Raw genomic sequence first — 22,751 nt, 5'->3', positions numbered from 1 at the left:
TGACATGCAGGTCATGATTTTCATGTTACCACCTGTGATTTATGTTCGCCATACAGAAATGCCTCGTCGTACCAATTTTGGTATATATATCCATCTAATTAAACGGCCACGAGCGCCCCAAGACCATGTCATGCAAATCATGCTGTACATGACATGCGTGTCATGATTTGCACGATAGGGCCTGTCACTTATGATTGTTATAAACTCTTGTAACGCCATACCAATTTTGGTATATACTATTAAGTTAAAGAAACAGCCGCAAGAGCACCAATACCATGGCATGTAAATCATGCCGTTTATGAGATTCATGTCATGACTTTCATGTCATGACCGACCATTTACGTTTGTCATACAGTCATTTTATGCTACACCAACTTTGGCTTCCCATTAACGAAACAGTCAGGAGAACGTGATGTAGTAGGCGGCTAGATTAGACAGACAGACAGACAGACGGACATAGATAGATACGCTCAAAGTCGAAGAAGTCTGCTAAGAAATGCTTCGCATTTAATGAAGTTTATGCAAGTTCCAGATATATTTTGTTACTTTGTATGACAAAACACATTGCTTTACATTGGATACCGCTGGCATCATGACAGCTGCAGTACAAGTAGCAGCTCTCCTGCCAGCAACACTAGAAATTTGTTGCCGAAACCGTCGTGAAGGGGGTTTGGTTTGTTAAGCGGTATATCCATCACGTCATGTTGCTCGTTGCCGTCACATGTATTTTCACACATATGGGGCTCGGCCTTTACACTGGTAATGCTCATGGAGCTCTAAAAGTTGCAATGCAAACTTATTCTCACTGAATCCCCTCTTGTGGTCTGCGTTTCCATCATGAATGCACAGTACGGCTTTTACCAGCCTGTACATGTTTTCATACTTTTAGACTCCAGAGTTGGCTTTTTTCAGAGAAAATACCCTTTTCCAGTACACAGTTAAGCTTCATTCCTTGTCCCGCTCTGATGCTTCACAAGCCAGTCTGTTCCATTCGTCTATCACAACAGACGCAGGGGGTAAACACTTATGGCAACGCACGCAATGTGTCGAAGAGTCACTGAAAATGATCCATGCCTCTGGTTTAACCCTTTTGCTGTCAATGACATACCGGTTCGTTCTCCACTGTGTGTTTCAAAACTTTTGCTATAGCGCAAAGCTGACTAAATTAATGTAGCTTGATTCTGCTGGTTGTGCTATCTGTAGATTCTTTTTAGAACCACGTATTTTCACCCCTCACTGTGCTGGTTCGTGTACTGAGAGTACAGCATGACCATGTCCGCCATTCTTTGTGGGGGGCGTGGTCGCAGCATGCACGCTACTCTCTCAGGCTGAGTGACCATCCGGTGCACGTACAATTACGGGTACAAGGGTTGTTCAGCCATCTGCTGCAGGTATGCAGTTTTTTTTTCGTATTCTGTAGGTGTGTCTGCTACGGCACGTCAAGTTCAGGGGAGCGAACCATTGGTTCTCCAGTAGACATGACTCGATCACTACCTTTGGCACTTCTTGCTGCTATCAACAGCCAATGAGGTTGTTGTATGTCTTTTCTATCCCCATCGGTCATCTGGACTTCACAACGTGTCATTTCTCTGCATTTCAAGCTTCCATGATATTCCTGAAACCAAGCCGACACTGGGGGTACGTCACGACCAGAAACACCCGACAGTGAAAGGATTTAGATCTTCAAGTGCTGAAGAACTTTCTTGTCCAATGGCAGCCACTGATGAGCACAAGCAATGTAGGATGCACGTGCACAGATGTACACGCTTTTTCTTTCGCAAGCAGGCCAAGAATGTAATGCCTGTTCGGTGCCTCACCATAGCTCTGGTTTCAGCAGCCACACTGCAGATCCAGGAATGTTCAGAACCTTCAGCTCTTCTCCAGGAACGATTCTTGCCGTATGAACTACTCGAGAACTTGCTGCATCAGGAACACCATTTTCACGCACAGTATGTGCAGCAGTGGTTCCCGACTTTGGAACAGTGTTTCAAAACCCTGGAAGTGTTTAGCAGCCTTTTTTACAACTATAGTAGCTTTACTTCAAAGGATTTGTCAGAAAATGCAGCTGCAAGGTGCTCATACCTTGTTGCAGCTATAGCTCTCACTGTGTGCTTGTTTGAGAAAAAAGGTCACAGTTTCGCCGCAAAGGCGAAGCAATGAATGTGAGAGCATTCACTGCTTCGCCCTTGCGGCGAAACTTGCAGTCCAAGTAAGCCCTATGCGCAAAATATATTTCTGAGCGAGTCCGAGTGAGCTTCACTTTTTGTTTTGTTGGCCTATGGTTTGAGCTCTTACGCGTTGTCCTGTAGCAATAGGCTGTTTGGTATCGACTGAAATCAAAGAGTTCCCTGAAAAAGGGTCAGACTTGCGAAGCTCTCCGTTGTGGCCCCAAAGTATTGTGGTATTTCACCGCAAAAACCACACCAGCCCAGGCGCCTCACCATGATCTGGCAGGCCATAGTTTCTTTGCTCCACAGTGAGCCACTCGTATGGTCTTGTGTCAACCACCTGCTCCTGCCACGGAACATCACATGCAGGGGCAGCATGGGCCGTACGAAGCACGTAAGCGTAAGGGTTAAAAGTGCAGTGTGATAGTTCCCAACTATGTGGTGCTTCTTCATCGGCAAATGTTGCTGACACGCCACCCCCAAAACACCTCTGATGAAACTGCACCGCCGTTACATGCGCAGTGAGGGTCGGGTGACTGTGCTGTAGGCGGTGGCGGGCGATATGCTCGTGCCACGAGGATGTACCCTTGTATGCACTTGACTCGGCAGCGAGCTCTTCCAATTCTCTGAACTGGCATCCTCTGAAGTGTGCCGCATAAGTCAAGTGCGCTTGCTCTGTAACGCACTGGGCTTTCTCAGCATTGGTGAAAATAGGGTTGGTGAAGCGATAAAGTTTGTCCACCGCTCAAACATACTTTAAGAACGGCAGTCATAATTCGCCGGAAGAAATGCGCTGCGAAACTGTTCTGTGTTCAGGGTAGCGACCTCTACATCCCTCCTTTTCACATTTGACGGGGGGGAAGGTTCTTACAAGTCCAAATGTCGGGGTGGTCTCACTATACGACCACTGCAAGTCCGCGTCGCCGTTTCCTGTGGAGTTACTTCCGGCTGCATGGGTTCTTGCGGTGCTGCAATGTACAAGATGTCAAGAGGGCAGGCGGAGAAGCGGCCAGTTGAGCCGGGCTCTTTTCTAACGAATGAGGTACCAGGTGTCGACGATTACGCTGAAGGACGCCTCTGGGGGTCTGAACAAGGTAGGACTTCGGACGCTGGGCTTGTGAGAGCCCTTCATTATTGCAGCACATGTCAGTGACCCATACACACTCTCCAGGACTCAGAAGGGTTAGCTGGCTTGAAGCACGACGGTGATTGTAGTTCACTGCTTGCTGTGTGTTGTGTCGCGTGACCCCTGGTGACATGCTAAGACACCAGTGCACTTGAGCTCACTCTTCATGCTACTGGGTGGAGCTGGGTCTCTTCCATGTCTCTTTGCTACCACCAATCCGGCGTGGCCATGCCAGTCATGTGACCCGTGCCTCGCGGACCAATAGCCATTCTTCCCCCTCCTTAAAACCACCTGCAATAAATGCGGGAGAGCAGTCTCCCGTCAGTCTCGCCGAAGCTTGGTCTACGCGTTGTCACTCCACGCGCCCTCCCGTCGTTCGGCCTCTCCATCATTCCGCCGTGGGTTACGCCGCGCTCCTGCCCTACACAAAACATGGCGATGAGGCAGTTGAACCGCTACGCTACTACGACAGGCGACGCCAGGAAGAGCACGACGTGACACTTACCTCGAGTCACATTTCTCCTGCACGTCGGTGCTTTGTCCTTCCTGCTTGCTACATTGGCGTCGACCTGACTTTTCTTTGTTCCCGCTCCGGCTTCCTCTACGACGCCACTTTCCTGCTTGAGCCTACTGCCTACCTCCTGCACACATGGCGACCCTTTTTTCCAACCTTCCTCCATTCCTCGACGTGCCCGGCACACCTCCTATTCTGTGGCATAAATGGAAAAAAATTTTCCAGGTACACCTGAAGGCGGCCGGCGGAAGCGGCTGGGAGGACGAAAGACGCGCGTCAGCACTTCTCGGCGCGCTCGGTGTCGAGAGCCAGCGGAAATATTTCGCCGCGCAGGAGCAGCACGAAGCACAAGGCGTCCAAAATGCTCCACACACAACCAGCACGCCGGCGGCGTTGGGCACGGGTGCGGTGTCGAAGACGGAAGCGGCGACGGAGTATGACACGTTGCTACAATTCCTAGACGGGCTCTTTGCCGAGACGACTAACGTGCTAGCCGAGCGGCACCTGTTCACGAGCCGCGAACAACTGCCCGGCGAAACCTTCCTCGAATTTGTCGCAGCTCTCAAGGAGAAAGCCCTCTCGTGCAAGTTTGGCACCACTTACGACGACAGAGTACGGGACCAAGTAATTCACGGGGTCGCCAACGCACATGTACGGGCCAAACTACTGTCGTACGGGGAAGCCCTTACGCTGCAGAAAGCCGAAGAAGTTGGACGCGACTTGGAGGCGCTCAACAAAGCCAACGCGGCATTCGGAGAGAATGAACGGCCACTCGGCTCGCTCGCCAGGGACGGCGGTAGCGTCCAGCGCGCCGCACGTGGCTTCGCAGCAGCATCCCAAAATGGCGGGTCGGCTTCTTCGGCGGCCCCGCATGTGACTCAACATGGCAGCGGCTTCCCCCTTAACGCGGGTGGCCGCGTCCAAGATGGCTACGCGGGCTCGTCAGCGCGCCTCCAGGACGGCGTTCGCGGCCAAGAGGGTCAGTCAGCTTCCAAGCCTCAAGTTGGCCCTTGTTTTCGCTGCAGCAAGTTAGGGCATTTGGCAACTTCCAGAAATTGTCCGGCCAAAAACAAAACTTGCCAATTTTGCCGCATCAAGGGGCATTTCGCGGCAGTCTGCCGTAAACGACAAGCGTCGGTGCAGGAAGTTGCCCTCGTCCAAGACTCTGACTCCGGCACTGCCACAGTCCTGTCCGTGCAAGCTGCGCCGACTAGCCCAAGGGACTTGCGCATCCCTGTTGTCGTCGGAGGACATAGCCACATGTCATTGCTGGTGGATACCGCAGCCACTGCATCGTTAATGACCAACAAGGACTTCGACATGCTTTTCGCTTCGAAGCACCGACTGCTGCAAACGTCCATCCAACTGCAGAATTTTTCGAAGCACCGCATACCGGTCCTAGGGTATTTCCGCACAGTCTTGCAGCACCATGGCAAGCGGGCCTTTGTCACCTTCTACATGACAGCACACGGCACTTCACTGCTGGGGCTCGACGCCATCCAGCAGTTGGGACTCCTGATTGACGGTGCAACGCTAACATGTCGTCTGGCTTCACCCGTTTCCTCGCAGCTTCCTGCAGGTGTGCCTCCGGGGTTCGAGCACCTGTTCGACGGGGAGCTGGGACTTGTCAGGGACTAGGTCCACCGGGTCAAGAGGCGGCCGGACATCGTACCAGTGTCCGCCATGCTGCGTCGCCTGCCTCTGGCGCTCCGGCAACAAGTCGCCAGCGAGCTGCGTCGACTCAAAGACAACAACGTCATCGAGCGGGTGTCGGCATCCGAATGGGTGCCGCCACTCGTGGTCGTCCATAAGAAAGACGGGGACATCCGCCTCTGCGTCGATCTGAGAGAACCGAACAAGGCCATCGTCATCGACGGGTTCCCACTGCCCCATGTGGATGAACTGCTTCAAATGTTGAATGGTGCGTCATACTTTTCTAAATTGGACTTAGCATCATCAGCATACCACCAACTGCTCCTTGAGGAATCTAGTAGAGACTTAACTACGTTCTGACAAAAATTTTTGGAGGCACAAAGGAACAAGGACAAGAAATGACAGGACTGGTGCCAAAGTCCTGCCGTTGTCGTCAGGATTGGCACCAGCCCTGTCATTTCTTGTCCTTGTTCCTTTGTGCCTCCAAATTTTTGTCAGACCATGCACCAACTAGCCCAAGAACGCGTTTTAGTTAACTACGTTCATTACGCATGAAGGATTGTTTCATTTTAAAAGAGTATGTTTTGGTCTAGCCTCCACACCTGCGGTATTTCAAAGAATGATGTCTAGTATTTTGCAAGGCTGTAACAATGTTGCGTGCTACTTGGACGACATCCTAGTATGGAGAAGCTCAAAGTCTGAGCATGATGCGAATTTGAAGAAAGTGTTAACCTGCATTGCGCAGAGTGGCATGAAACTGAACCAGAAATGTATTTTTGTGGGGAAGGAGTTAACGTTCCTGGGGCATAAAATTTCTGCAGAGGGTATATCGCCCATGGAAAGCAAAGTTCGGGCAATCCGTAATGCTCTTCCTCCTCAACCTGAAAACCCTTCAGTCCTTCCTTGGCCTTACAGGGTATTACGCAAAATTCCTTCACCACTACGCAGATCTCGTTGAGCCACTCCGCAACATGCTCAGACAGGGCCAACAATTCTCGTGGTCAGAAGATGCGCAACGCAGCTTTGAACAAGTGAAAGCTCGCCGTGCGTGTGCTCCTGTCGTAAAAATGTTTGATCCTTCATTGCCAGTGGTTGTTACGACAGATGCTTCTGATGTTGGTCTGGGTGCAGTGTTACAGCAACTTGTCGGCTCTCAGTTACACACCATCGCCTTTGCATCTAGGACCTTAACTCCTGCAGAACGAAAGTACTCTGTGGGTGAGAGAGAAGCATTAGCATGTCTATTTGCATGTCAGAGGTGGCACATCTATCTATGGGGAAGGCATTTCACGCTCAGGACGGATCACCAGGCAGTAGTTGCCCTGCTAGCGGCAGGTAACTCAGGCAGACGCCCTCTCCGTATCTCCAGATAGTCGGCCAGGCTAATGTATTACAACTTCCACATTGAGTACTGCAAAGGGTCTGAGAACCATGTAGCTGATGCACTGCCGAGGCTTCCATTACAAAATGATAGTTCCACTGTTCAGGAAGAGGAGATTGTCTCCCTTGTAACCACTGTAGTAGACAAGCAGACTGTTCAGGCAGCTACTGCGTCTGATGAAGCATTGCAACGGGTCATTCACTACGTAACTCGGGGATGGCACCAGAAAAAAACTCTAGACAAGGCACTGATGTCCTACTTCCACGTATAGGAAGAGCTTTCTTTCGTTGATGGACTCCTGATGCGGGGCGAACGTGTAGTTATTCCAAATGTCCTAATACAGACTTTCTTGCAGTTAGCCCATGAGTCGCATCAGGGTATTGTTCGCACTAAGCAGCTGCTACGTGAGCGCTATTGGTGGCCTCACATGGATAAGTGTGTGGAAGAGTTTGTAAGGCAATGTCACATCTGTCAGCTCGCTGATAAGTCAGCTAAAACTACAGTACCTCCATTTCAGCCAGTACAGTGGCCTGAGCAGCCACTGCAGCAATTAGGTATGGACATCATAGGTCCTCTGCGTACAGCTCCTAACCCTACATATGCTATCACTTTAATGGACTATTATTCTAAATGGCCTGAAGTCCTTTTTACCAATTCAATCACGACGCAAGACGTCATTAAGCTGCTCAATGCTGCTTTCAGCCGTGAAGGTCTCCCTGAAACCTTAGTTACAGATAATGGACCCCAGTTTACGTCCAGAGAATTTCAGGATTTTTTAAAGGAAAGAGGCATTGTCCATCACTTCTCATCCAACTATTACCCGCAGGCAAATGGGCTAACAGACAGATTTAACCGTGTTCTCAAGGAACACATTCAAGTAGCTAAACTGCAACAGAAGGATGTCATTCAGAGCACTACAGAGTTCTTAGGGTCTTACAGGATCACTCCTCATTCTACTATTGGTTGTTCACCAGCTGTTCTGCTTCACGGTCGCCAACCGCGATCAACCTTAGACATCAGTAAACATAAGCTTCCGGGTTTGCCACAAACCTCTCCTTCAGCACTTCGTGAAAAGGTTCAGCAAAAGCAGCAGAATACTAAGTCCTATGTAGATGTGCGCAAGGGCGCCAAACAAACTCGGATTAAAGTAGGCGATAAGGTAAAGGTTAAGCTACATACGAAAGGTCCATTCAGGTTCAGCAAACCCCTTACAGTCCTACAACAAGTCAATCCGTCCACATTCCTCCTCAGCGACGGCAAGAAGTGGAATGCTTCAAACTTAACGCTCGTTCCACATGTAGCTGCAGCATCACTTCCATTAATGCCTTGTTCTGAGCCCATCACTGATGCAGATCTCCTCTCCTGCTACGATGACTTGGGTAATCTTCCCTCTACTTCCAATACAGAGCTGTTGCCTCGGCAATCCATTCCTAGTGCCCCGGCTGTCCAGTGCGACGGCGCACCAGCTAAGTGCACACTCCGATGCCTGCGACCCAGGATCAACCATCGGGACTTCAGGAGGAAAGTCCTGGGTGTTCCTCCTCACTTACAGTAATGCACCAAATTCCAACACGGGGGAGGGAAGAGATGGGAATGGCTCTTCAAAGTCGGCTCAAGACAGCCGCAGCCCACAAAAGTTTTTTGCCTGGGAGTGATGGGAATGGGTCTTCAGAGTCTGCTCATGGCAGCCGCAATCCGCCAAGTTCTTTTGGGAGAGATGGGGACGGGTCTTCAAAGTCAGCTCCCGACAGCCGCAACTCGCAAAGTCTTCCTGCAGGGCCTGGGTCACGTCGCCCACAGCTGACGCGTAAGCCCCCAGCCCACTTGAAGGACTACATCACAGACTAAAGTAGTCCGCGTCTTCTGGGGCTATACCGCCTTAGAGGCCCGCAGTATAGCCGCAGAGGTCTAGTGCGTGTGTGTGAACTTTCCGTGAATAGTGCAAGCTGGCACTTGTGTTGGTGTTGGTGAAGTGACTTTTTTTTTCTGTAACATAGGTTGTGATGTGTGCGCCTAGGACTGAACTTCTGCGTTATTGCAGGTGCCATCTCGATCTGAACACGAATGTGAATTTTTTAGTGTTGCTGATGTACCATAGTTATACTATAAGGATGCAATTCTTCCCAGGGCGGGACGATGTTGTGTCGTGCGACCCCTGGTGACATGCTAAGACACCAGTGCAGTTGAGCTCTCTATTCATGCCACTGGGTGGAGCTGGGTCTCTTCCATGTCTCTTTGCTACCACCAATCCGGCGTGACCATGCCGGTCATGTGACCCGTGCCTCGCGGACCAATTGCCATTCTTCCCCCTCCTTAAAACCACATGCAATAAACACGGGACAGCAGTCTCCCGTCAGTCTCGCCGAAGCTTGGTCTACGCGTCGTCACTCCACGCGCCCTCCCGTCGTTCGGCCTCTCCGTCGGTCCGCCGCGGGTTACGCCGCGCTCCTGCCCTACACAACACTGTACCCTGCATCGCACATCCTTTTCCCTGAAACTCGTATGAGATGGTAAGGACGGCACCAGTTGTTCCAGTAGTCATGAGAGATGCGTTTTCGATTTTCTTCCCATCGGGGCTTGAGCTGGAGAAATGCCGTTCGGATCGGGCGTGTCACGATAAGACAGTAAAGCCAGGAAAAGATCGGGGCCTTTGGAGAGCAAGTCTTTCCCTGTGCTCTGCCTCTCCATTGTTCTGGGGGTAAATTGGGCTGCTGGTCTCGTGACGGAAGCCATATGACTGCGCAAACTCGGCAAACTCGTTGGGCACAAACTGCAGTCCGTTATCAGTCCGGACAACGTCTTGTATGCCAAAACGGGCAATGCAGCTCGATTGCCAGGATGACTGCTGGTACCGTGGTGGACCCCACGGAGACTACTTTGGGGAACCTGGAATAATAACCAACGATCATCGCCCATGTGTGGTGAGGAACAGAGTGGCCATAACGGACGCTTTCACGGCAAACACGTGTACAGTACAGCAAGCATCAGCTTAGTTGGTGACATGCTGCACACAACTAGGAACGATCGGCTTCACGCGGAAGCAAATGCTGCATGTCGGCGGAGATTTTTGTACAGTAGCGCATCGTTTACGTGTGCACACGCATAGGGGAAAGCCAGACGAGTTGTCCGCTTTTCCGCCACAGCCTTTGTGTTCCGTGTCATCGTTTCCAAACGCTCTAGGCGAGATAGCCGTAATTTATTACACGCTTTGCTGGTATCGCGGGCCTTCATCACTTGACGCAAATTTGCAATTGGCAGTTGGCACATACTAGTTAAGCGGGGTTCGCGACAGGTCCCAAATGTATTCACAAGATCCTGGGCATGCACCAAAATGCCTGATACTAGGATGCACTGAAGCTATTTCAGACATGGCTGTGGCGATCCGACTGCTTGAGCGGAATGAAAAAGCATGAATTTGTTTTTACAGACAGCCCAATTTTTCAGACGATCCCGCACACCCAAGCTCGAAAAATACTGATTATTCGGACACTTCCTAGGGACCGCGAAATTGTCCAAACAATCGGGCGTTAGTACGGTCCACGGTCCCTAACCGTAACGTGAGGCCCAGTTAGGCTTGGCTTGGCTTGGATTGCATCGTACGCAGGTGCACCGCGATGTCGCTTTCAATAGGTAAAGCTCAAGAATTTTCGTTTGTGAAAGCCAGAGCACACCCTTGGGCGCAGGTTGGGTGCGGACTCGCCAAATTTTGAGGAGATGCAGCAGGATGTGGCAGCCAGGGCACTCGGGCGCAGTTTGGTGCAGCGGTAGCATCACTGTCCGAAGTGCCCTGCTGTTGGCGCATCGTGAAGCTGCGCCAGAAAGTCGAACGAAGGCATTCCGGAATCACAAGCAAGAGGTCAGGACTAGGGGTGTGCGAATATTCGAAAGTTTCGAATATTCGTCGAATATTACATTCGAAATATTCGTATTCGATTCGAAAATCGTGTATTCGAAAAGTTTCGAATATTCGATAACTCTGAATATTTGAAAAATTTGAATATGCGATTCGATTATCATGCATAAAATAACTCGTCTTCCACGTTTCTGCTGCGTTCGTATGGCTAAAAACGTTGCCGAGAGGAGCGATAAACACCGTAAGTAGACGGAGGCACGATATCTGCCGGCGACGAGCGCCCCAATACGTATGATTTATTGCTTGTGCATCTCCGACCTGCAGCGCTGTTGGCGATCATGTAACCGTACATTTTCAATATTATGCGGCCGTAACGTGCCGCACTACCACTCGTTCACTATGCGGGACCACTTCTGAAGAAAGACAGTGACCCACGTGACTGGTGGCGGACTGTAGGCACTTTCAGATACCCCAGTCTGGCAAAGCTTTGCCCCATGTACCTCCCTATACCAACCACTTCTATTCCAAGCGAGCGTGCCTTTTCAGTGGCAGAGGGGGTTGTCTCTGTTAGAAGGGAGCGCCTGCTGCCTGATCATGTGGAGCAACTCATATTTTTTCATGATAACATCTAGTGATCACTTTCATTGTGCCGTGATATTTGCTTGTGTTGTGATGTGCATTGTGCTAGCCTGGACATTGTGTTCTGGAGATAGCAGTGTATGTTATGTTGCCAGTCAGGCTGTTAATGTTTCTTTTTTCAAATAGCTACATGTTAAATAAAATATTGTTACTGTGGAGACATTTTTCCTTTCATATTCGATATTCGATTCAATATTCGAAAGTGGATATTCGTATTCGATTCGTATTCGAAAAATTTGATATTCGCACACCCCTAGTCAGGACGATCAGGAATCAAACTGCGATGAAGGAAGGTGCCATTGCGTAGCACGAAAAGACAAAGGGAGGAATCAGGAGTCGATGAACTGAGGCGGTCAATAATCTTGCAGGGAGTTGGGTCATGGCGTTGCTCAGCAGAAATGTTGAAGAGGTCAGATATTGTGAGCACACATGGAATGGTATTGTTTACCGAAGGCTCTGGTCAGTCTACGGGGTACCGTGACAGGCAGTCGGCGTCCTGATGCAAGCGGCCAGACTTGTAGACGACAGTGTACGTGTACTTTTGAAGTCATAATGCCCAACGACCAAGGCACCCAGTAGGATCCTTAAAAGAAGAGAGCCAGCAGAGAGCGTGGTGGTCGCTGACAACGGTAAAGGGTCTGCCGTACAGATACAGTCAAACCCCGCTACAACGAAATTGACGGTGCTCGGAAAAATGTTCGTTGAAGCGAACATTTCGTTGTAGTGAAATCGAAAAAAATATGGCTGACCTGAGCTAGTAGAACAGTGAAGCTTTTATTTCCAATGTTCAAAAAGTGTCTGCTGCTTCCTTTGCGTCCCCAGCAGCGTTACGACACGATTCTCATATGCATAGCGACGCCACATTGAAAAGCACTCAGGAACAACGGCTTCCGCGAACGAATCAAACAAGCACGGGCGCGCAACACGAACTGCACAGTTGCACCAACACGCTAACACTGGCTATTCGCCGACAACGGCGTCATGCAGGCGTGCTATCGCGGAGCGATGACTCACGCCTTATTCTATGCTATTCTTATCCACCACTCGCGGCTGGCTGATCCCGTTGATAACGCGGACGAATTGTTGCTCCGACCACCGGCCGCACTGGCCAAGCGCGAAAAGCACGAAAATATTGGCATTGGAAAAGGCACCGTACCGCGACTGCACCCCACGGCTGCTCGCGTCGATAACGCGGTTGTGGCGGCTGTACCGTCGCTCTGACCACTAGCGAAGCGCGAAAAGTACTGGAAAGTCATCGGAAAAGCTATCGTTTCGCGATTGCACCCCAGTGTCGACAACTGAGCTTTGGCTTCGGATTGTCTGCGACTCAGAAGCAACTCAAGCCAGTTGCAAAAGCAGGGCAGTCTGATCGCCGTCGCTATCAAGCAATGGCGGCCCCCATGCTCAGTCAACAGCGGCGGTTTCTGGTGGTTCCAACACGCGATTCAGACTTTGAATTCGTGTTTTTATGTTCTAAAATGCATCAAAATGTCCGAGATTGTGTTTATTGCACGGTAAATTAAATTTCTGAGCCCGAATGGCATCGTCAAATTTCGTTGAAGCGGAACGGCAGCAGAAAAAGTGTTCGTTGTGGCGAGCATATTTATGCATTGACTCCTATGGACTGTTGACAGGGAACCGAGAATTTTTCGTTGTACCGGAAATTTCGTTGAAGCGGAGTTCATTAGCGGAGTTCGACTGTAAGTATGAAATTTCCCTACGACGAAAACAAGAGCCAGGCACTCGCTCTCTGTTATGGAATAATTCCGTTCAGCTGTGGAAAGCTGGCATATGCAATGACACAATCCTGGCCACATTGACACTGGCCGAGAACAGCACCGATGCCATGACCACTGGCACCAGTACATACTTCAATGGGTGCAGAGTCATCCAAATAAGACAGGGGGCGAAGTGAGTAGTTGGATGAGATGGGAAAAAGCAGACGCTTGGGCAGGACACCAGGAGGAAAGGATGTCCTTTTTTAAGAAGGCATGTGAGGGGCTGCGCTGTTGCTGCAAAATCTTTAACGAAGCGGCGAAAGGACAAGCAAAGGACAAAAATGAACGAACGTCCTTGAAAGAACGCCCAGTTGGGACGTTCGTAACACCGTGTATTTTTGCAGGATCAGCTTGTATACCCACAGCGTCACAAGATGGCCAGATACAGTGGTCTTTCGGAGGCCAAAACGGCACTTTGAAGAGTTTAGCTAAAGACTTGCGTTGCGAAATACTTGCAAAATAGCCGACAAGCATTGCAGGTGACTTGTGAATGTAGGTGAGAAAACGACATCATCGAGGTAGCAGAGGCATGTGGACAATTTGAAACCCCGAAGTAGGGAGTCCATCATGTGCTCAAATGTTGCTGGCGCGTTACATAACCCAAAGGGCATGACTTTAAAATGGTAGAATCCATCCGGTGTAATAAAGGTGGTCTTCTCCCGATCATTTTCATCGATGGCAATCTGCTCGTAGCCTGAGTGAAGGTCTATGGAAGAAAAGTACCGTGCGCCATGAAGAGAATCAAGGTATCGTCTATTCGCGGCAAACAGTAGACGTCTCTCTTGATGCTTTGTTAATGGGCCAGTAAACAACCCCGAGGTCCAAAAATTGTAATGAAGACAAATACGCGCACTTTTTCTATGTGAACACGCTGCCGCAAGAATTTTGCGAGTACGTGCTATAATAAGGAAGTTACAGGGGTTAGAACATCCATTTCAGCTGGTTTCAAATTTTCGCGCAGCCTCGCCACCCTTCTCCGCTACAGGGAGGGAAGGCGTAGCTCGTCGTCGTGACTCCGCCCACCTCGGCAACGTGACACGACATCAGCAATTGACATCGGCGAGCTCGATCAGTCGCAATGTACTTCCACTTGCTGCAGCTCCTGGTTCTTTATTGTTTACATTGTCGCACGTGCTCCGCAACTTGACGGGCAGTTTTCGGCTCTTCGATATTTTTAAACCTTTGTGACAGTTCGCAATGCAGCAGGAATGTGTGCTTGCTTTCCAAGACGACGAAGGCGCGCGAGAGAAAAGCGTGGAGTAAGCGTGGAGAACCTCGCTTGCCGCGCGTGCAATGGGAAAACCAAGCAAGCGCGACCCGTCCGAGCTACTGGAGATTCCCCCTCTCTCCGCTCGATTTGCAGCCGACAACTGAACAACACTTCCTCCACGTGTTGCTCATGTCGAAGGCCAAGTGCCCGCAGGTGCTGTGCAGTGCAAGGAACAACCCGACAACTGCGTGGCCGAAACTGCATCACCACAGGGCCAAGAAACGAGGCGCAGTTTCGTAGCGGTGGGTGGGAACAGGAACTGACGTTAACTCGACAACTGTTTGTTGAGACCTGGTTTAGACCAATCGACAGCTCAGTAGTACATCAAGTTGCCCACGGGCAAGTTTGCGTCACTGCACGTACGAGGGGGATCGGTCAGGCGAAAGAAAGAAGCGCGGGTATTGTTTTTCGAAATGGAGGGTCTGCACGGCACGCAGCACTGTAACATTACGAAAATGTGATCACCGAGGTCTACTGTGTGAATTGGCGAGCTTGTTTGGGGGGGGGTAAAAAAAAAGTCGGAGCCTGTTTACTGGCCCTTTAAAGGAGTACGGACACGAATGTTAAATATTTTTGGATTGTGCTCTAAATAAAAGCACTGGTGTCAAGAACCCTAAGAAGAGTATTGTGGTGCCTGGGAATACATCAAATAGATTTTTATTACCACTACCTTAAAAAAAAGAGACTTTCGGTTTCGATATCGAGGGGCCGGCTTCTCAGTGACGTATCAATGCAGTATGACATCACGAGGAGACATCAACTCGTGACGTACTAGCGGCAGATCTGTCATCTGCTCGTGATGCACGTAAACAACGAGTGAAGTGTCGTCCAGTGACCCTGACAGTGATTTCTGCTGTTTAGGCTGCATGCAGGACGCAGAGTTCTCAAACTCTGTGGAACTGTATTGACTCGTCGGGATAACATGCATTGCAGTGGGGCTGGCTTGCAGATGCTCAGTGACAAAGACTTTAAAATCGAAGTAAAATATTTTACCGTATTTATTCGTATCTAGGTCGATGGTTTTTTCGGAATCAAACTCCAGGGTCGGCTTAGATTCGAGGATTTTGAAAAACGCGCCATTTTTCATCGAGAAAAGTGTTGCAAAACTAGCGCCACCTAGACAGTATTGTAGCCGTTAGTAGCCGAGCCAACACCTGGCTTAAGTACGCACGCAAGGTCGCCATTTTTTTATCTTTGTGGCGAGTGCTGAGGCGAGCCGTTCGTCAGTTCGAGTCTTGCTTCGAGTGGGCTGTGTGTGACGTAGCTCAATGGCGCCAAACGAGCGCAGTCATTATAGTGCGGCGTATAAAAGGAAATTTGTGCTAGCCGCGGGGTCGTCCTCCAACGTTCAAGTCGGGCGGGACTTTGGAGTGGACGAAAAGAATGTTCGTCGCTGGAGGGGCCAACGGGAGAAGCTCTTCGCGTGCGCCGCAAAGAGGCTGGCTTTTACCAGTCCACGGAAAGGCCGTCACCCTGAAATGGAGACGGCATTGGCCGACTTGGTTCGGACGCAGCGAGCAGCTGCCCTTCCAGTGACAACGGAAGTGCTCCAGGCGACGGCGAGGGCGCTTTCAAGGGAGCAAGGTGTTTCGGCGGCAGACTTCAAAGCCAGCCGAGGCTGGCTGGAGAAATTCATGAAGCGCTTTGGCTTCAGCCTCCGTCGTCGCACCTCAATCGCCCAAAAGTTACGGGCTGACTATGAAGAGAAGTTGCTGGAGTTCCAGCGTTTCGTGCTTCGGAAGAGAGAAGCGGGAGCGTATCTGCTAGGCCAAGTCGGCAACGCGGACCAAACGCCGATGTATTTTGATATGCCGGTGGCGTACACAGTCTCAGGAAAAGGGGCCAAGGAAGTGAAGGTGCGCTCTGCGGGCTATGAAAAGCAGCGCGCGACTGTGATGCTGTGCCGCACAGCGGACGGGCACAAGCTCCCTCCTTATATCGTTTTTAAGAGGAAGACGCTGCCCGCCAAAGAGGCCTTCCCGCGAAACGTCATTGTGCGGGCCAACGAGAACGGCTGGATGACCAGCGCCATGGCCGAGGAGTGGCTGAATATCGTATGGCGGCGGCGTCCAGGCGCCCTTCTGTGCAAGCATTCTCTCCTTGTGCTGGACTCGTACCGCGGGCACTTGACCGACAGCGTCAAGGCTGCGCTGGCTGAAATGGACACCGACCTCGCCGTGATAACGGGTGATATGACGGGCCAATTGCAGCCACTTGATGTTTGCATCAACAAGCCGTTGAAGGATCGCCTGCGGGGATTATACACGGACTGGTTAAGCACCGAGGGCCACCAGCTGACGCCGACGGGCCGCATCAAGTGGGCATCACTGTCTTACTTGGCAGGCTGCAGCGTGGGACGACATCCCAGGAACTTTGATCGTGCGCTCTTTCAAGAAGTGTGGCATATCAAATGCGCTTGATGGCACCGAGGATTGCGCACTGTTTGAGGACAGCGACAAAGAGATCGGCGACGACGACTCGGAATGAGCGCGGCATCTTGATGATGAACCAACTGCTCCGTTTCATCTTCATATTTTCAATAAATGTTTTCTCTTTGTGAATTTTACCCGGCCTACATTCGAGGTAAGTTTTTTTTTTCGGGCTTCGGACTTTAGGGGGTCGGTTTAGAATTGGGGTCGGCCTAGATTCGAGTAATTACGGTATATGTGTACTCCGCTGTGTGGAGAGCATTGACACTGCATACCAAAGAACTGAAAAATGCCCCTTTTGCGATGTCTCAAGATTGTGTCAGTACTCCATTAAGATGCCGATAGTCAACGGAGAACCACCAGGTGTTGTCTTTCTTTTTTACAAGGACCACAAGGGACGCCCACTGCAAAGTTCCGTGGTGTGCTTCGCATGTACCTACTACCTCCACCAAAGATGTTATGGGCAGACAACAGAAGAAGGGAGTATTTACAATATCTACACAGTGATCAGGGTGACAACAATCAAGATGGCGAAAACAGCAACCAACCTGTCCTCCTCTTCTTAGTCGCCTATAAGCGGCAGATAACGATATCGATACTAGAGCACTGCACGGGCCCGGCCCGGGCCTGGGACTCGTTCAAATTTACCCGCCCGAGTCCGGCCCGGTGACTAAAAGCGAGACCCGGGCCCGGCCCGGCCTCGCCCGAGCCAATAATCTAGGTGGTGTTGCCTGAAATAGAATCGACCGCAAGAGCGTTTTAAGCGGCAAATATCTACGCATGCTTGGCGCATGCTTGGCTAGCAAGTGTACTTTAACCTACGGTGCTTTCTTGTAAAAAGGGGCTGGTTCACCGTGGAAACAGTTGAGAGGACATACTGGATACAATCAATGTTTGTTCGGCAGTGGTGTACTGTACCCAATTTTCTAGGAATACCTTCGGGATCATCAAGAGCGTTTTGTGGCAGATATTGTAGGAAGAAAAGTGATTTCCAGCATGAGTCTGGTTTTGATAAGGAGCTCAATAAAACAGAGAGGAGAGAGAACAGAACGCTCTCTTCACTTTGTTTTTTGCACTCTCTATTGAAATTAAAATGGACACGAAAGTGAAACACTGAATCGGCTTATATTGACAAATTGTACTCTGAGAAATCTAATGTCGTTAGTTTCACCAACAGAGATTCATTAATAAAGGAGAAAATCACGGTCAATGTTTCATTTTCAAATTTCGCCACAAAATCTCACGCATGACAACACGGATTTCAAAGCGTATTTTTCGTATTTTGGCGACTTTAGCTTGTCGAAATTTCCTGAAGCTTCGTATGTCAAGTCTATGGCCCCCCTCGGAAGACAATGCACTTCATTTTTACCGATTAGAAACTACGTACGACCTAACAGACGCCGTCACAATCTATGACGCGTTTGATGCGGGAATTTCATGGTGGCGTTACCAGCCATAATTTATTTTTACGCATTTTTGCGCTTCCCATGCGTCTTCTCGCGGCAGGCATGGTGATTTTGGAATTGTGGAAGCGTAACTTGCTAATATGCCAACAATCGTTTCCTCCCTCTAAAGCATACTGTAACGACAAAGTACACCCTTCTGGGTGTGTAGCACATATATCTTCATCACAGTAGCACCTTGCCAATCAAGAGAAGTACAGAAAAAAAATTCACATTTATTAGATTTGTTGTAAGTACACTAACCTAGATAAAAATTATAACCAACCAGGCACGGCACGTGGACTTTGGAAATACATATAAGAAGCCGAATGGAGAAAAGCAACTATTTGTCATAGCATTTTTTTCACATACCGCACCACTGCTATTATATACAGTCTATAAACTTTTGTGGCAAAGTTTATAGTTTATGTGTTCACATATTATTGTACAAAAAATCAAATTATAAAGAGATTCCACTTAAGCACACCATGCGCCGTTGCACCACATTTCCTGCTGCGCTAAAGTTTCTTGCACTGCTTGCACTAGCCGCAGGGGCGCCCATCTGCCTTGAGAAATGTGAAGGCGTCGGCAGTCGTCGTTCTTGACTTCCACCACTGGAGCAAATTTAGGAGGTCTTTTTGGACCTCTGCAGAATGAAAATAGCTGTCCAGCCGATCCCTTCATTTCTCTCGTTCCCGAACGTTGTGTCACTCTTCAATATAATCTATAAATGCCTCTGAGAGCTTGTCCTTGCAGTTTTCAGCAGTGTTTGTTAAGCACGGCTTGCACAGGACTGTTTTTTTGTTTGTTTGCTTTTTCATAATATATTGGTGTATGCCTTCCTAACGATGTTGCACCGATAGAAGGTGGCCTACGCTGGTGGGCATAGGACTGGCAGTAGATGGACGAAGTGATTGCGATCTATTTTCGGGGTTCATTCCAGTTTGGTAATTAAGGTGCGAATAAGCTTCTCCACGCTTACTCATTGAATGCATACGATTCGAGCTAAGGGGACATCACCCGGCATGGAATTCGCGATTCTTATTTCAAGCCAGATATCTCGTCAAGCTAATATATTTTGCCTTTATACATGAATATACATGTTTAATGGACTTGTGCTGTTCCTGCACATTCCAACGCTGTTGGGGCACTATCATGTAGCTCTCGCACTATGCAGTGCAGGGGTCTCAAACACGGGGCCCGCGGACCTCTGGCTAGCGGCCTGCGGCCCGCACATGACTGTCTTCGTCCCACTTTTTCATTTATTTATAAGTACGTTTTTGAGCTACACAATCATAACAGGTCTAAAGCATTTTTTTTTCGTGAGGCACCGCCTGCAGCCACCATGTGTTGATGCATAACCGTGAAACAAAACACTATAGTGATGAATTGGCGTACAGATTTTAGTCGTTGTGGAGATGGTATCGATATGTTGGTGGAAACTTGCCGCCAAATATGCCTTTCAGAAGTTACCCATATATGATATATTAAAAAGGTCTTTCAAATGGCAACGTTATCTGACATCTGCTAGAACCTATTCTTCCCTACTCCCCCCCCCTCCCCACCCTCCACTCCTACCTTCGTCACTATACTGGCCTTTGCGGAAGTAAATTTTTGTGAATGAGGCCCGTTAGCTGAGGAGAGCTTGAGGCCACTGATATAGTGGAACAAGACGAATGCTCATATGTTAACAGTGTGGGCACACAAAGCAGGCTGTGCATGTCCATCTTGCGTCACATGACCTCTGGGAGCCTAGACGGAGCCACGGAAAAAGAATGTCTTTAGGGATTTTATGCAACGAGACTCCGCGCAGTCTTTTGGTTTTGGCGGAGGGCTGGAACTTGCAGGAAGGCTTGCCCGCCTTGGGGCTCCGCGATCGCACTTGCGATGATAAGTTATAGCTATAAATTTATTATATTACATTTATCACTGCGATTACAGAATAATATTTGGGATATAAAATAATAAGGAATGCCAATAAAGCACAGAATAGAGAGATGTTAGCTATATAAGCCCCTGGTCTATTTACTTTCACTTCGCCCGTTTCAGATAAATCAAGTAGCTCCGTATGCAAGAAGCAAAAGATCAGTACTTGTCGCTCATAAAACTTCTCCAAATAGCTTGACCCACATAAAAAAAAATAATCGTTTTATCGAGATAAAATGTGAAACGTATATGTACGCGCAACGTATCAGGAACACACTTGAAGGGACAGACACTTCAAGAAAAGAAAATGCGGGTGCAGACGCCACCTTGAAAATCGTGCAACAAACACCGTGACGTCATAGCTTGTGCTGAAGCCCGGAGCCTAGGTCTGAAGCCCGGAGCTTCAGACCCGAGCGCCCAGCCCGAGCCCACCATGAGAACTACTTTACGGGCCGGGCCCAGGTTTTCGGGTAGGCCCGAGCCCGTGCAGTGCTCTAATCGATACTTATCTCGAGAATGACTGAAGTCTGGACACCGATTCCAAAATATGCATTTATTGTTGCACAGTTATGTTTGAACACATGGTGCAATGCATGAGGTGCCTCACGAAAAGAATGCTGAAGACCAGTTACATCTGTGTCGCTCATGAAGAACTTCATTAAGGAAATTTTTTAAAGTATACGGGCCGCATATTTCAGACCCCTGCGCTAGTAAGCACACAGACATACGCCCAGATAGTGATAAGCAGTAAACTATGCCAAAGGTTGCTCACTACGTCAGCTTTCTGGCACTGTAACAGCAATCACATGAGCAGGCACTTACTTGGGGATTTCAATGTGACGCCATTGTGTGTGACGCGGAAAGATGTCGGGAATGGGCGACGTGGCACCGTACACCCACTTGTTGGATCGCTCACAGTCAAAATATGGTCGCGACCACTTGACAGGACCCGGATTGTCCGATGGATCTGCATGGAGGGGTGCCATTGAGCATGGCCATCACAGGTTCCATTCAATGCCCACATATTGATGCAGACCTTGCTCATCACCACTTCAGTTCATCTGCCCTGCTTGAAATATTTACTACAGAAATAGGAACATAGGTCACATTTAGGAGTACATTACAAAAAGGCACCTTCAAACAAGAGCAATCTGAAACTCTGCACACTAAAAACACCACTTATATAGACCGTTGCATCGGGCGAGGAGGATTGGACTGGCAACCAGCGCTTTCCTCCTTTCTGGCTCGTGCGCGACGGCGCGGAGTGTGCGGGCTGGTGCTTGGATGAGTGGCGTTTTCGAACAATTTTTGCGTGTTTTAAGTCGACCTGCGGATTCTGTTATCTTTTATTGCGCTTGGGGGTCCCGGTTCGTTCGCTGCTGTATATTCTTGTGCGCAGCCCATATCGGTGACTACGCAGCAATTCTTGCTGTAGCGGGAATTTGCGTCCATTGCTGATGTGGTGAGCAGGAAACCCGAAGTATGACATTGTTTCACACAACACAGCTTTGCCGTCGGAAGACAGTGACATCCGATTGATAGCCTCCGGCCGGGAATCTTAGGCGCGTGCCTGTAGGCTTGTGTTGCTGCACTGGCGGCTGAAATCAACAGCTATTCCTCGATATCTGCGCAGTGCATGCTGTTGTGCTCGTGAAACGCGATCGAACACCTCTCTGTTTTCTTTGCTCAGCTCGCACTTTATCTGCCGCCGCTTTTGCCTGAAGGAGAAACGTTAGGGGCTAACAATTCAACGTCTTTGGAAAGTCTGCCGTGCTGAGAACTTGCGATGTCTGAGAATAGAGGGTCGTAAACTCGTTGCGTGAGTCGTAAGGCTGACGAGCCGACATAGCCGAACTGGGACTTGCACCTAGTAGCCAGACAAGAAGAGAAGCGTTTTTGAAAACGATAAGTTTATAAAAGTATAGTGGGTATCGTTGTGCATAAAACACGTTTACACGAAAGCGACAGATGCGCATCGCGTTCATGTAAGCCATGGCAATTCGCTAGGAAGGCGCATTGCACTAATACGTCAGACAGGGGTGGTTTTGCGAGTCCCGGTCAAATCACAGGCCATAAATCACAAGGAGAGTAACGGTGGCCTCCCGTCGTGCGAACTCCGGGCGTGCCTCTTTCGCTACAGTCTAAGACAAAATCGAGTATTTGGGGAGTATTTCTCCCACACAACAATAATCGTCATCTGGCTTGGTCGCGTTTCCTTTCTTGAAAACCCAGCTCTCGTCACTTTCCTGTCAAGAATGCTACGTGACGCTGATAACGCGCGCGCCGTTCGTGACCGGAAAGTGCCGCGACCGCGGTGATAATGCGAGGAAAGCACGCGAGGTGGATGACGATTGTTGTTGTGTGGCAGAAACACTCCCAAAATACTCGATTTTGTCTTAGAGTGTATAAGGGATTCATGTTAGCGCAAAGCAAAAAATAAACACTCGAGAAGGACGTGGGAGGGAGCAGAAAGGTTCCTCCCACTTCTTTCTGTAATCTTTGTTTCTTTGTTCGCGCTAATATGTACCTATATAGTGGTTCATGAAGGAGAAAAAGGTGGTAATTTTTGTCT

The 22,751-nt window shown here is 49.4% G+C and overlaps 1 protein-coding gene across 1 annotated transcript in view; it reads right to left on the bottom strand.

The window, feature by feature from the left end:
• LOC119395595 (uncharacterized) overlaps positions 1-22,751 on the bottom strand; it is a 319,487-nt gene that overhangs the window by 265,698 nt on the left and 31,038 nt on the right. The window contains exon 4 of the mRNA XM_037662574.2: positions 21,002-21,146. Coding sequence (XP_037518502.1) covers positions 21,002-21,146 — 145 coding nt within the window. The remainder of the gene's footprint in view (positions 1-21,001; positions 21,147-22,751) is intronic.

Source organism: Rhipicephalus sanguineus, chromosome 6 (genome assembly GCF_013339695.2).
Source record: "Rhipicephalus sanguineus isolate Rsan-2018 chromosome 6, BIME_Rsan_1.4, whole genome shotgun sequence".
In the NCBI taxonomy this organism is placed as follows: domain Eukaryota; kingdom Metazoa; phylum Arthropoda; class Arachnida; order Ixodida; family Ixodidae; genus Rhipicephalus; species Rhipicephalus sanguineus.
Note: the sequence above shows the minus strand (reverse complement) of the source record. Positions and strands in the feature narration are given on the sequence as shown.